This window comes from Hemicordylus capensis, chromosome 5, assembly GCF_027244095.1.
Source record: "Hemicordylus capensis ecotype Gifberg chromosome 5, rHemCap1.1.pri, whole genome shotgun sequence".
In the NCBI taxonomy this organism is placed as follows: Eukaryota; Metazoa; Chordata; class Lepidosauria; order Squamata; family Cordylidae; genus Hemicordylus; species Hemicordylus capensis.
Genome location: NC_069661.1, coordinates 58,785,539 through 58,801,431, shown reverse-complemented (window position 1 = coordinate 58,801,431; position 15,893 = coordinate 58,785,539). Strand labels below are relative to the sequence as shown.

General features: G+C 45.4%; 1 protein-coding gene across 19 annotated transcripts in view; it reads left to right on the top strand.

The window, feature by feature from the left end:
• The window catches only part of INPP4B (inositol polyphosphate-4-phosphatase type II B), a 461,921-nt gene that overhangs the window by 344,379 nt on the left and 101,649 nt on the right, over positions 1-15,893 (top strand). For all 19 annotated transcript variants that reach the window (XM_053253993.1, XM_053253999.1, XM_053254002.1 and 16 more), the window contains one exon: positions 7,342-7,554. In XM_053253993.1, the coding sequence (XP_053109968.1) occupies positions 7,342-7,554 (213 nt within the window). The remainder of the gene's footprint in view (positions 1-7,341; positions 7,555-15,893) is intronic.

The window sequence follows — 15,893 nt, the reverse complement described above, 5'->3', positions numbered from 1 at the left end:
TAATTGGTTATAATGAAATGCACCATATTTTGAATGGTCTGATGTTCTTCTAAATCAAATTTATGTCGTATTGGGGTTACCTGTCTCTATTACAGAAAATAAGACAAGAAAGTATAATTACTATCAGTTTGTCCATGTAAGAAATAATGAGGATTGGAGATTAAGAACATAAGAACAGCCCTGCTGGATCAGGCCCAAGGCCCATCTAGTCCAGCATCCTGTTTCACACAGTGGCCCACCAGATGCCGCTGGAAGCCACAGGCAGGAGTTGAGGGCATGCCCTCTTTCCTGCTGTTACTCCCCTGCAACTGGTATGGTACTTGGAGGCATCCTGCCTTTGAGGCTGGAGGTGGCCCACAGCCCTCCAACTAGTAGCCGTTGATAGACCTCTCCTCCATGAAGTTATCCAAACCCTTCTTAAAGCCATCTAGGTTGTTGGCTGTCACCACATCTTGTGGCAGAGAATTCCACAAGTGGATTATGTGTTGTGTGAAAAAGTACTTCCGTTTGTTGGTCCTAGATTTCCTGGCAATCAATTTCATGGGATGACCCCTAGTTCTAGCGTTATGGGAAAGGGAGAAGAATTTCTCTCTATCCACTTTCTCCACACCATGCATGATTTTATAGACCTCTATCATGTCTCCCCACAGCCGTCTTTTTTCTAAACTAAAAATCTCCAGGTGTTGTAGCCTTGCCTCATAAGAAAGGTGCTCTAGGCCCGATTATCTTGGTTGCCCTCTTCTGCACCTTTTCCAGTTCTACAATGTCGTTTTTTAGATGTGGTGACCAGAATTGTACGCAGTACTCCAAGTGTGGTCGCACCATAGTTTTGTATGGCATTATAATATTAGCTGTTTTATTTCCAATCTCCTTCCTAATGATCCCTAGCATGGAATTGGCCTTTTTCACAGCTGCTGCACATTGAGTGTACACTTTCTTTCTTTCTTTTTTTGCTTTTTAAAATTTTAATTGGTTTTTACACTATCTTAACAATCCCGTTACATCTAATTAAGTAAATATAGACTTCCCGCTCATCAATCTGCGCAATTCATTAAATATACAAGTCGACCATTGCTATAGTAATTCAAAACATATATCCTACACATTGCAAACTCAATTTTGCTCTACCCAACCTGCTATTATTACTAAATTTCAAACCCTGCTGAAAGGTCCATATTAGAAAAATAGTTCTTTAAGTATAGTAAGAATGGTTTCCAATCTTCTTTAAAAGATTCCAAGTTTTCATCCCTTATCAGTACTGTAAGTTTTGCCATCTCAGCATATTCCAAAATTTTTATCAACCAATCTTCTTTTGAGGGCAATTCATTGTCCTTCCATTTCTGCGCATATACTATTCTGGCCGCTGTGGTTGCGTACATAAAAAATGTTAAGTTTCTTCTGGAAAACTCTCCTTGCGTTATTCCCAGCAGGAAGGATTCTGGCCTCTTAGGAAATGCCATTTTAAAAATTTTCTTCAACTCATTATATATCATATCCCAAAAGGCCTTTGCCTTCCCACAAGACCACAACATATGAAAAAAAGTTCCTTCACAATGTCCATATTTCCATCATTTGTTTGGAACATTTTTATACATTAATGCTAATTTTTTGGGTGTCAAGTACCACCTATACATCATCTTATAATGTACACTTTCAACAAGTGTACACTTTCAACAAGCTGTACACCACGACCCCAAGATCCCTCTCCTGGTCAGCCACCGACAGCTCAGATCCCATCAGCGTATACTTGAAGCTGGGGTTTTTTGTCCCAATGTGCATCACTTTACGCTTGCCAACATTGAACTGCATTTGCCACTTTGTCGCCCGCTCACCCAGTTTGGAGAGATCCTTTAGGAGCTCCTCACAATCCGTTTTGGATTTCACTACCAATTTGGATTAATTTGCAACTGTGTGTAACTATGACAATGTCTTAGTTACAGAGTTTGGGGCTAATTCAGTTAAGATGAAAATAAAAGTGGAGAGTTGTTCAGGATAGGCACCTTTTTTATCCAACATAGCCTTGCTTCCTATACATTGGATGCCGATGGGTGAAATGCACGCATGTAACAATGATCAGGCAAGGGGAGACAGTTGTCTGGGGGCCCCACTGCCTGGAGGGGCCCCCCAGAGGCACCTCACATGACTCCCCATTGCCCCTGCCCAGCCCCAAGGCCCCTCAGCCACTTGCCCTGTTCGCCCTCTCTCCAGCTTGTTCTCCTGGCCCGCAATGGAAGCAGCAGACAAGCTGCAAAGAGCTCCTTTTCTCTCCGCCTCTCAGCTGATCGGCGGGTGGGCGGGGCTTCCACAGAGGCCTCCGTGAAGGCCTCTGTGAAGCCTGAACTCGAGTAGGGCCCAAGCAAGCCAGGAAGGAGGAGGCAGCCAGAATGGCCACCACCGTTCTCTGCAGCAAACACCTTGCTGCCCTGCCCAACCCAGACCAGCATTGGCCAGGTAGAGTGTGAACTCCTTTTTGTGGTTACCTTCCCCACCCCACCCCCCACTAGTAGTGTGCACGGACCGGTTCGGAGGCCATTCTACTGGCCTCCGAACTGGTCCGGACAAGGGGTGGTTTTGGTTCGGGAGGGATAGGGTGGGGGGTTCCATTAAGGGCGGGGGGGCTTTACTCACCCCTCCCGCGCTTTGCAAGTTTGGTGCCATAATTCATTTAAAAAATGCGCCGCAGAATCGCCCTCCACTCCTATGGCTCCGGACCGGGGCTCCTTCCTGTCTTCAAAATCGGGCGGCAGGATACTTCCCTGCCGCCCCCGAAGCCCCCTCAAGCCATTTTAGCCCTTTAAATCTCGCCCCGGACCGAGTCCTATGGCGCTCGGGCAGGCGGCGGGGAGATGTCCGTCCGTCCGCCCGCCCCCTTCCCTGCCTTCTGCGAAGTGCAGGGAGCCTTCTGCGTGCGCGTGCGCAGAAGACTCAAGTGCAGGGAGCCTTCTGCGCACGCGCGCAGAAGGCTCCCTGCACTTTGCAGAAGGCAGGGAAGGGGGCGGGTGGACGGACGGACATCTCCCCGCCGTCCGCCCGAGCGCCATAGGACTCGGTCCGGGGCGAGATTTAAAGGGCTAAAATGGCTTGAGGGGGCTTCGGGGGCGGCAGGGAAGTATCCTGCCGCCCGATTTTGAAGACAGGAAGGAGCCCCGGTCCGGAGCCATAGGAGTGGAGGGCGATTCTGCGGCGCATTTTTTAAATGAATTATGGCACCAAACTTGCAAAGCGCGGGAGGGGTGAGTAAAGCCCCCCCGCCCTTAATGGAACCCCCCACCCCAGTGCCGAACCGCAGGTCCGCGGTCCGGTGCACACCCCTACCCCCCACCCCCGATATATAGGCATCTGCTTGCCATAGGGCTTTGATATCGGGGAGGGACTGAGAAGTCTCTGAATATTTATTTTAAAACAGCTTGGAAAATTTGCTGGCTTTAAAAAAAGTCCTATAAGTGGCTTGTTTCATGGCAGAAAATTACAAAAACTTCTGGAAGAAACAGTATTATATTTATTTTATTCATTCATTCATTCATTCATTCATTTATAAATGCACTTATGTTCAAGTTGTTTTGCAACCCAGAAGGTCTAAGTGAGAACTGTGAAGCATGTCTTGTGCTTGTATTTTATTTTATATTTCTTGTGTGTGAACTGCTGCCCAATAACTCGCAGGGACTTCAGGGTAAATCTGGCCAACATGTGAATGCAGCACCTCCATTCCAGAGGAGATGTGTGTTAAAGGGCTTTAAAAGCCTCCTGTGAAAAACCTCCTGGAATCAAACTTGGCTGAATTTGTTCAGAATTCTGAGAAAACAAACATAGGCTCACCCTGCATGGTTGAAAGTCTCCTTTGCTAATCTGCAGCGAGGGGCCCATTTTAATAATTCATCTTTCTAGTGTGTTCTAGGCATTAAAAGTAATACAAATGTATAGTACTCAATGTATATCACTATATATTGTGACGTGTGCGTGTGTGTATTCAGTGAAATGTATTTCCAGGCAGCATACTTATTTTGAAATATCAGACTTAAATCCTTCGGGGCCTGGGGTGTGCGGAGGCCCTGGACTTTGAGGGGGGGGGGCATTTTAAAATCTCGTCTCTGGACCCACTCCAACCTTGCTACGCCCCTGGTGAAATGTTACATTATTCATGTGATAATTTGATAATCTGAACTGTAAACTTGCCGCCATCAGTCATCATGGATCATTGCCTCTTATCATGTCAGGCAATTAGTTAAGAATAGGATCACAGCAGGGAGCAAGACTATCACTAGTTATTTCTCACTTCTCATGCTGGCTGTCACTTAAACTAGTTTTTCTTTAGCATTTTGAACTCTGCCCTCCACTTCTCTTCTGACATTATTCTGCCTTGCATTCTCTCTCTTTCATGTTTGTGGCACATAAGCCACCTTTTTGAATGAGAGTTCACCACACCTGATTCCGTATTTACATCCCACTGCCACATTCAAGGACATGCAAATGATGTGAAGGAGTATTGGCCAAGCTGTGCCCTTTGTCCCAAGGTTCTAGAATTTCCTCCCCCTCCCCAAGTTCAGTTCAGTTTTTGTGTGTGCCTGAGAATTCCAGCACATGGATTATTTTCCTCCATATCTAGCAGTAGCAGCCTTCATTTCCCAAACACAACTGTCTTCTGTGTTCACTGCTGATCGGCTTCACTTGAACTGTGGAGACTATCTGAAATGGGAAAACACAAAAGAGCTCTCTGGTTAAATCAGTTGCCTTCTCTCTTTTCATCCTGCAGCAGTCTGAGCTCAGACAGTGTGGACTGAGTCATTGACCAATGGCAGTGTTGTTGTTATTTATTATTTATTCAATCTCTATACCGCCCTTCCAAAAATGGCTCAGGACGGTTTACACATTTCTACGTACTTAAGTTTCTCCTCACAACAACCCTGTGAAGTAGGTTAGGCTTATTTCTTCTCACCCGATCATTATCCTTCCTCCTGGTGACAATCCAGTGGGGAAATTTATGCATCTGGCACTGCTTACATAGTTTCTAGAGAGGACCATTTCTATTTCTCTTTGTCATCATTATCAGGAAATGCTATTCAATCTCTAAATGCCAGCTTACAGTCACTAATGGGCTGGATGAGGGACAGTAAATTGAAACTGAATCCAAACAAGATGGAAGTGCTCACTGTAGGGGAATGGAACTTGAGGGATGGGATAGATCTTACTGTCATGGATGGGGCTACACTGTCTCAGAAAAGGTATGGAGGCAGTGCTCTTGGCCCTGGCCACCTCCTGGTGTCTCAGGTGGAGGCTGTGGCTAAGAGTGCTTTTCATCACCTTCGACAGCTGTGTCCATTCCTTGAAGAGAACAACCTCAAAAGAGTGGTGTACCAGCTGGTGACCTCCAGGCCCGGCTACTGCAACACGTTCTACATAGGGGTTCTTTGTATGTAGTCTGGAAATTCCAGTTTGTTCAAAATGCAGCACCAGATTGTTCTCTGGAGTAACCTGGAGAGACCATATTATACCTGAACTTAAATAGCTGCACTGAATGCTGATATGTTTCTGGGCAAATACAAAGTGCTGGTTATTACCTTAAAAATGGCTTAGGTCTGGGTTACCTTAGAGAGTGCCTTGTTCTGCATGTTCCTCACTGCACATCATCTGGAGAGGTCCACCTCCAACTGTTACCAGTTTGTCTGGTGGTGACTCAGGATCAGGCCTTCTCTACAGCTGCTCCCAGGCTTTAGAATGTGCTCTTCACAGAAATTTGAGGCTTACCAACCTTAGCAGTCTTCAAGAGAACATTTAAGACTCACCTTTTTGGTCTGGCCTTCTGGGGTTTTTAAATGGTTTGAAACTGTTTTAGTATCTGATCGTTTTGTTGGTTTTAATTGAGTATGCCTGCTTTGAACTGCCCAAGGTTGACAGATGGGGTGGTATAAAAATGTAATAAATAAACAAACTGGATGACGTCTTTATCATTCCAGTTTTTTACCCATGGATCCCCATTACAATTTTAAGAACCAGAAACTGAACATGTAAACTTACTTTATGCTGAAACTTCAAGTGGTTATAATTGGGAGTAATCAGGATGGGAGTGGGGTGGGAATAATGCTTGAGTCTGCTTCACAAGTTGCATGGTAGGCATTGTAGACCTATTATAAGATCTGTGCACAGTTTGTACCTCTTTCAAGAATAAAGAACTAGGGGCAGATTCCAGTACCATGAACCTTAGATGATCCCTTTGGGCTCATCTAATTTAGCACACGGGGGTCAAGATGGTAAAACCCAGAAGTATGAGCATTCATTGCTGAAAAGGTGAACTAATCGGTCAAGTCCTCTCACCTGATTCCCTGGTGCAGGAACTCTTGACAAAAGAGTTCTGTTTAATGGAGAACAATAAGATCAGAAGTACAATGCTTTGTGCGTTAAAACTGAAAAGCCTTGTGGCTGCCTTGATACAGCTGCATGTGAAATATGTGTGTAAACCCAGGCCTTGCCAGCATGAAACATCAGAAAGCTACTAAATTATAAAGCTACAGTACTAAATTATAAAGCTACAGTATCTGAAGCACGGCAAAGAAAATATCAGTAGGCAACAGAACCTAGATGGCTCAGATGAATTGAAGCAAAGTGAAATAAGGATAGAGTTATGAGTTGTACAAGATTATCTGTTTCATAAGAGAAATATGACACTGGTGTCTTGTGTGATCAGAGCAGAGTCCACCCCCACCCCAAATATGGGACAGCACCCAAGATTTATCAAAAGATGAGAAAAGGATGAAATCGAAGTATTATATGTTAGCAGTTCAAAATATTTATTTTAAAACGTTTGAAATCTATATGTTGCATGATAAAGCATCTTGGCGTGCACCTTAAAGTCCAAAAGGCAATCAATCTTAATCTCTCACTCTCACTCAAACTCTTACTTTAAAGTATTTTTAGCTATTCTGGCTACAGCAGAATAGTACTATTCTCTGTACTAGTACTATTACTGGTGCACTATTACTATGTACTAGTACTACAGAATAGTACTATTCTGTGTACTAGAGCACGTGCAGGCATTTTCGGGACGTCAGCTGTTGCTGAACTGCAATTCCCATCAATCCCAGCCACAGTGAATTTTGGCTGTTGATGATGATGTGTTTTCATTCACCAATAGCTAGAGTGCCAACGTTTCATATCTTTTCATTTTGCATGATAAAAAGCTCTGTTCAACCTCAGTACTTGTAATACATTTATACCTATGGAAGGTATATACAGTTGTTGCACAAGCTCTTATATTCCATCATCTTTGGGGCTATTGCAACGACTGTTTATACTGTAAATTTGTATGCTTCCTGGTTCTTGCTAACTGTACACTCATTTTCATTCTAGACAGAGTTATTTGTGCATGCATTTAAGGATCAGCTGATCAGAAGTGCCCTTTTAGCTCTATACACAGCCCGTCCAGGTTGTGTCTTAAAAAAACCAGCTGTGCCAAGGAGTAGTATTGAAGAGGGTGAAGATCAGCCAAATCAGGAGCATCCATCCCAGATGAAGAGACAGGATTCTATACCTCACCATTCAGAATATGATGAGGAAGAGTGGGTAAGTAGCTTTAAAATGATATTCTTTGGATCTGTATCTGAGTGCATACAAAGTGTGTGTGGGCGAGTTGGGCGGTGGTGGGGCAGGATTTCAAAGAGGCAGCCATGTTAGTTGCAGCAGAAAACAGCAGAGATTTCTGTGTTGCTTTGATGTAAATTTGTTGTGGCATATAGCCAACTTTGTCACATGTATGAAAAAAGTCACATGTTACCTTAAAGACTAATACATTTAGTCATATACAGGAGAACACCGTTACTCACAGGGGTTCCGTTCCTCGCCTACTACTGTAAGTAATGGAACCATGAGTAATGAGGCATTATGGCTATGGGGAAAGTGGGGTTAGGTTCCAAAGTGGAGGGGAAACACCAAAATTAAAAAAGGCAAAATAACGTGAAATAACTTACTGCAAAAAAATCACGAGAAACAGTCCATTTTTTTTAAAGGAGCCACAAAATGGCTCCTGAAGACAAAATGGCAGGCCAAAGTGATCTCCATGGCCACTTCTGGCCCTTTAGGAACCACAGATACATGGGTTTTTACCCTTTCGTATGCACAGATATTGAAAACTGGTGTCAGTTAGACACCCTGCGAATACACGGAACCATGAATAACAAGGTTCTCTTGTATTGTTAAGTTATTTAATGTACCATGTGACCGGTGTTGGCTTTCTAAAAAGGAAATTAAAATACGTATTTTGTAGTCTCTAGGGTTTTTTTGTTAATACAAACTTCCCATGCCATACGCTAAAGAACAGTAATTTGCTTTGTGTGCATGTATTTTCTTTGGGACTAATACTGGTAATCAACTGCAGAAGAACAGCTATGTCTGAAACTGCCCTCTGTATCAAGCAGATGTTCCTTTTAGTTGTACTCCAAAGTTCAGCGCATCAGGAACCTGAAACAATAGCATTTCACACACACACAAAAACAAAAACCTAGCCGATTCTGGTTCTACCTATATTTTCTCAATATAACAACAACTTTCACCAAATTTCCTGATGATCTCTCCCAGAGGTTTCATGTAGATGTTAAAGAGCACTGGCGACAGTATGGAGCCTTGTGGAACTCCATACAGTAACTCTCGCTTTGCAGAGCAACAGTCTCCAAGTCATACCATCTGGAATCTAATCGAAAGGTAGGAACAGAACTACTGTAAAACAGTGCCATCTAACCCAACATCCTTCATGTGAACCAGAAATTCACTATGACTGATGGTATAGAAAGCCACCAGCTGATCCAAAATTATCAACACAGTCACACTCCCTCTGTCAATACCTAATTGGAGATCATCCATCTGGCCAACGCAGGCAGTCTTAACCCCATAGCCTGCTCAAAAGCCAGTTTGAAATGGGTCTAGATAAACAGTTTCCTCCAGGACTGTCTGGATCTGAGAGGCCATCACCCTCTCAATCATGTTGCCCAACCATGGGAGATTAGAGACGGACCTATAGTTGCCTAACTCTAAGGTGTCCAATGTAGTTTTTTTTCTAGTTCGGCCCAAATATGAGAGACTTTTTCAGCAAAAAGATCATTAAAAACATCACAGCAGGTAACTGATGGTTCTAAATTTTGATGAAAAGGGGCGGGAGCTAGTATTAGCCTTCTCACAACCCTAGACAACTCTGCTGCATGTGAAATTGTGGATGGAATGTGGGCAGAAAAGAATTGCTTCTTTGACAGATTTGAGTCGAGTCTTTCTTCATTTGTGCTCTAGTCATCTGCCTCACTGCTTCAGCTCCCATAATTCTTCCAAATACCTGGGGCTAATTTTGAAGCAGGTCAGAGAGAGAGGTGCACAAGCTGGCTCGAAATCGAGCCAGCTCAAGCTTGAACTGGCTCAGCTCAGGCTCAACCTTGAGCCTATTCAGTTTGAGGTTAAGCTGAGCTGGTTCGGGCCCAGTTTGAGGGTGGCGGCGGCGTTAAAACTGAGTAAAAAACGTAATCCCTTACCACTGTGGAGGGCTGCAGCAGCTTTGGGAGGTGCTGCGGCGGGGGGCAGGTGTCTCTGGAGGCTCTGCCTCCCCCACCCCCAGACACCTTGGGCATTTTGGGGCTGTTTTGGTCCTGTGCGCATGAGCAGCAGCCATTTTTTGGATCATAGAAATGGCCAGGTTGCATGCGCAGCAGCCCCAAAATGGCTGCCAGGCACGTGCAGAGGGCCAAAACAGCCCTGAAATGAGCCAGATCATCCCAGGAAGACTCAAGGTAGGCTGGTGGGCCACCATAGCACCCCCTGAGACCACCACAGCCCTCAGCGGTAATAGGTAAATTACATTTCTTACTCAGTTTTAACACCCAGCACCCTCGAACTGGTCCCACACCAGCTTAAATTTGAATCAAACCAGGCCCAGCTCAAGGGGGTGTCAAAACTGAACATGCCCAGTCTGATTCAAATCCACTTCGAACAGCTTTGTGCATATCCCTAGTTGGAAAGAACACTTTGGAGCGATTGTGTCTACAGCGCTAGTAAGTTCATTATTCCAAATTTGCACCAGAGCATTGACAGAATAACTGGCAGAGCCAACTCGAAAACCTTCCAAGGCTTATTGGAATCCTTTTGGCTCCAATAACCTTCTCATATGGGTAAATCTAATGGGCCCTTCATCCCTACAGAAGGTTGTGGTTAAGTCCTACTTTAATCAGATGGTGGTCTGTCCAAGACAATGGGGAAATAACAAGTCAAGGCCCGGCTAACCACACCCATTCCAATACACTCCAGCATTCCACACATTGCCTTAGCATTTTAGATAGATAGATAGATAAATAGATAAATAAATAGATAGATAGATAGATATTGGTTGTTTTTATTGTTTTGTTGTAAACCGCCCAGAGAACTTGCATTTTGGGCAGTATAAAAATGTATTAGATAGATAGATAGATAGATAGATAGATAGATAGATAGATAGATAGATAGATAGATAGATACTTATGTTTATAGACTGCCTTTCTTCAAATTGACCTAAATGCACTTGTGACAAAACACAGTGTACCGCATATTAAAATCACAATGGATTTATCTTTTCTGTTTTTCTACAGAAGAGTCTTAATTTAAGTAACATATTAGATGGTTTTTTCCTAGTAGCATAACAATGTCAAGGGCGGCCTGGGTTGAGATTTAAGGTAGCCCCCAGTGCTTGCTCATGGCCCCCATCCATTTGCTGCTTGCACTACCACTGCTCACATGCTGCCTGGCCACCCATCCTGTTTCCCTTTGCCATCCCCACACAGTCTGACATCACCATGCCAGCGTGAGCATTCTACCCCATCCAGTGACTTCATTATTCCATGGCAAAAGAAAGAAAGCTGGTGATGGGTGGGCAGCTGATCAGTGGGCACCACGAAGGCAGACAACCCTCATGTACATGGGGGTGGGGGCAGATGAGAGAGCACAGTCCCCTGAGCATTGGAGGTATGTGTTCCACTAGACCCCCTGCAACGTGTCTGTGTTTTCCCTGGTATTATACAGCAGTGCATATTGTGCACAATATTTATTATTATTATTATTATTATTATTATTATTATTATTATTAATTTGATTTCTATACCGCCCTTCCAAAAATGGCTCAGGGCGGTTTACAAAGAGAAATAAAACAAATAAGATGGCTCCCTGTCCCCAAAGGGCTCACATTCTAAAAAGAAACATAGGACACACACCAGCAACAATCACTGGAAGTACTGTGCTGGGGGTGGATAGGGCTAGTTACTCTCCCCCTGCTAAATAAAGAGAATCACCATGGTAAAAGGTGCCTCTTTGCCCAGTTAGCAGGGGCTATCTATTTATTTATTTATTTATTTATTTATTTATTAAAAGATTTAATATACCACCCAATCCACAATCTCAGGGTGGTGTACAAGGCCAGAACAGCACCCAAGATTTTGAAAGAGAGAGAGAGAGATTTAAAGGGCAAATGCCTGGCGGAAAAGAAACATCTTCAATAAGATCTTCAAGGCTGAAAGGAAGGAGGCAGACCAAATCTGGGGCAGTGGGGGGGAGAGAATTCCAAAGTGAAGGGGCGGCAACAGAGAAAGCCTTTCCACAGGCCCTAGTACTACAGACCTCTCTGAGACCAGGGACCGAAAGAAGGGCAACCTGAGAAGATATCACAGGACGGGACAGAACTGGCTGGGAGAGGAGGTCCTGAAAGTAAGCAGGTGCTAAGTTGTGAAGGGTTTTAAAGGTGAGAACCAGCACTTTAAATTGGACCCAGAAGCAAATAGGTAACCAATGCTGTGACCGCAAGAGAAGTGTCACATTATCATATCTCCTAGTGCCCCTAAGCAGGTGGGCCACTGCATTCTGGACCAAGTGAAGCTTCCTGGTTGTCTTCAAAGGCAACCCCAGGTAGAGCGCATTACAGTAATCCAGATGAGAGATGACAAGGGCATGAGTTACCGTTGCCAGGGCCTGCCGGTTGAGATAGGTCCGTAACTGGTAGACCAGCCGAAGCTGGGCAAAGGCACCTCTGGCTACAGCCTCCACCTGCTGCTCGAATAGGAGCCGCGAGTCCAAGAGGACCCCAAAGTTGTGGACCACCTCTTTCGGGGGCAGCGTAACCCTGTCCAGCGAGAGACTCAGACTTGGCAAATGGCCAGATCGAGGAGTAAGCAAAAGCAACTCAGTCTTGGAGGGATTAAGTTTGAGCCTGTTTGGGTCCATCCAGGCCCTGTCAGCCTCCAGACACTGGGCAAGCACAGAAACAGCGTCTTTGGAGTGTCCTAGGGTGGCAGTATACAATTGAGTATCATTGGCATATTGATGGAATCTCTCCCCAAACCGATAGATGACCTGCCTCAGTGGTTTCATGTAGATGTTGAAAAGAATGGGTGTGAGAACCAAACCCTGAGGCACCCCATAAAGGAGTGGCCACCGGACAGAGCACTCGCCACCAATATGCACTGACTGAAAGCACCAAGGAAGGAATGGAACCACTGCAAAACAGTGCCCCCAATACCTAGCCTGCGCAGGCGCTCCAGAAGGATACCATGGTTGATGGTATCGAAAGCCACTGAGAGATCTAAAAGGACCAAGAGAGGGGTGCTACCCTCATCAAGGTCACAATACAGGTCATCAACCAGAGCTACCTGTGCCATTTCCATGCTGTGCCGTGGTCTGAAACCCGACTGACAAGGATCTAGAAAATCAGATTCATCCAGAGCGCTCTCAAGCTGGGCACATACAACCTTCTCCAAAACCCTCACAAGAAAAGGAAGGTTGGAGATTGGTCTATAATTATCAAGGACCTCAGGATCAAGAGAAGTCTTCTTCAAAAGAGGGCTCACCACAGCCTCTTTTAAGGCTGCTGGCACAGACTCCTCATGAAGAGAAGAATTCACCAACTCCTGAAGCCAGGATCTTACATTCCCGCCGGCTACTCTAATAAACCAGAAGGGGCAAGGGTCCAGGCTACAGGTCGCAGCACCCATACCAGAGAGAATCCTGTCTACATCCTTGGTTTCCACAGGCTCAAAACTATTCCAGATGACATCACAAGATGGCGTCTCCATCCTCTCATCAGATCCTGTGCAATTGGAGTCCACCTCCCGCCAAAGGCAAGCAACTTAATCAGCGAGGAATCTAGCAAACATGTCACAGCGGCCGGATGGAACCTCCATTGGATCCACATCCCTAAGCAGGGAACGGATAATCCAGAATAAGGTCACAGTGAGCAGGTGTCATGGGCATGCTGGAAGACTCCAAGTAGGAGTTGGAGGCGGAGACAGAGCTGACAGCAGAGGAGGGTGGGCAAGGACCAGAAGTTGCAAAGGAGAGTGGGTCCGATGCACAGGGAGTCAAAGGTGAGTTAGAGCTGGGTGAGGCAGCTCTTGTGGAGAAGGTGCAACCGGTCTCAGCTGTGGAGAGGCACCAGTCCAAGAGACATCAAGAGTTAAGGAGCCGCATGCATAGAACAACAGGCAAAGCTGTTGACTCAGCAACTCTTAATTAACAGCTCCGGGGGTCAGCCTATTTAAGATGCCTGTAACATAGCTACCCTGCTGATAGCAACATCAATTTCCTGTGAGCTAATCGGCTGTGTTTGTGTATTACCTTGATTGTGTTTGGACCCTGGACTGTGTTGACCTTGCCCGTGGTTTTCACTTTGGACTCTGTTTGGATTTATTAGATTGACTCGCACTGGACCTGAATTTATTCCTGTTAGACTTTGCTGTTCTGCTTCTGTTACGCTTTGTCTGGTGAGCCTGACAGATTTACGACAGCAGACTTCGCCGCCCTTATCACTACGAAATAACCCCGAAGATAAGAGAGTAACCGTGCTCAGAAGGTTTCAGCATTAGTTTTCCACCAGAGTTTCTCCAGGCATCTTCTTAAGGTGCTTCATCTCTTTAAGCTCCTGAGTAAACCAAGGAAGCCAGGATCCACGAATCTTGAGAGGCCGCTTAGGGGCAATCTCTTCCAGAGCCTTCGTGGTCTTGATGTTCCAGGCCTCAACGAGCTGTGCTGGAGAGGTGCCCACCAGATTGCTGGGAATATCCCAAAGAGCCTTCTGAAAACCATCAGGATCCATAAGGTGTTGGGGGCAGACCATCAAAGTAGGTCCACTACCCCACAGAGGCAAGGAGCAGTGGTAATCTGCATACAGATCAGGGAGTGATCGGAACCTGGCAAGGGAGAGATGGCTATATTCCCCCATATTCAAATGATGTCACCACTGCTCTGAGACAAAGACCAGGTCTAAAGTGTGTCCGCCCACATGAGTCAGGCCCAAGACTACCTGCGACAAGCCCATGGAGGCCATGGACTCCTGAGCACACACCGAGGCCCCGCCAATGGCCGGAAGGTTGAAGTCCTCCAAGACCATAAGTCTAGGGGTCTCAACCACCAGCCCCGCCAGGAGGTCAAGGCACTCAGAGAGGGCAGCGGCTGAGCAGCAGGGCGGCCGGTACATCAGCAGAAGTCCAATCTTGTCATGTAGGCCTATCACAAGAAGCCATTCACAACCAGTCATCTGTGGGGCGGGGCCCCTAACCAATGCAAGATTTTCTTTGAAAATCACCCCCACCCCGGCCATGGCCTCGGGGCTGATGAAGCACACAGAAGCCTGGTGGGCACATCTCAGATAGGGCAACATTTCCATCTGGACTCAACCAGGTCTCAGTAATGCAAGCCAGGTTAGCCTGTTCCTCCAGTAAAAGATAGAAGATGGAGGAAGTCTTATTGCAGACCGACCTGGCATTAAACATCAGCATCCTAAGGCCATGATCCCCAGCAATCAGAACACCTGGACCCAGGAAGGAGGGATGGAAGAGAGGACCTGCCTAAGATAGCTATGAGTAAAAAGACTATGTGTTCCTTGGCCCAACTGTTCCTATTCCCAAACACTTCATACAGTTCCTGTCCTTCATAAATCTATTTAACTGCATGTTTCCCTTACCCCCTCAGTCTGTTGTTTTGCTACAGTTCTTTCCACTAAACCCCAATAACCCACCATTTCTCAGGTTCTCTCCCACATCTTTTACAATATCTAATTATAACCATTGTTTAGTTAGTCTTTCAGATAATTTCATAGACGTTACTGCCCCATAAAATCTTTTACTAGCCCACCTACCTAAACACATCTATATTATCAATTTGTGATGTCCCAGTTTCTTCTGCTGTAGTCAGTAGGACTCTAATTTTGCCTCACAGCAGGAACGAACAAAAGTACACAGGACTGGCACAGAGGCTTTGTCTGCTGTCACAGTCGAAGAATATTTGAAGGATTAAAATCTGGCAACTATTTTCCCAACCTTCACCAATGACACTTGTCAGTGAAAGGAACGTAGGAACCAAAGTGCTCTGTGAGTGGTTGCATGTGGAGAAGCATTGTGGGGATAAACCAGCAACCTAAACAAAAGGAAGAACCAACTATTGTTCCATTTACAAAAGCTTCCCTGCCTCATTACTAAGAGGCCATTCTTGCTCACCACAATCAATCAGGCAAGGGACTATTTAAAGCCTGGCTTAGTTTCTCTCTCCTCCCACATCTTATAAGAGAGAGTGCAAGCTGGATAACTATTTATGTTCTCTTAAGACAGAAGGAGAGAGGCAAGGCCAATGAGTTTAAGAACTGCTGCCTTCCTGCATCAGACCAAAGTAGGATGACCAGCTCCAGATGGCAAAAATAGTCAGACTCCGTCACCCAAAAAGTGTACATGCAGTTCCTCTAGGTGCACTCCATCCCATCCCACTCCACCAATGTACATGGGTATATAGGTGTACACGTACACACACACAAACACAGACACACAGACACACACAAGCTCCATCATCTTGTTTCTTCTCCTCCTTAGCTCAGTGCTCCTGTGACCTCATCTGCATAATATTTCACAGGGTAGCCTGAT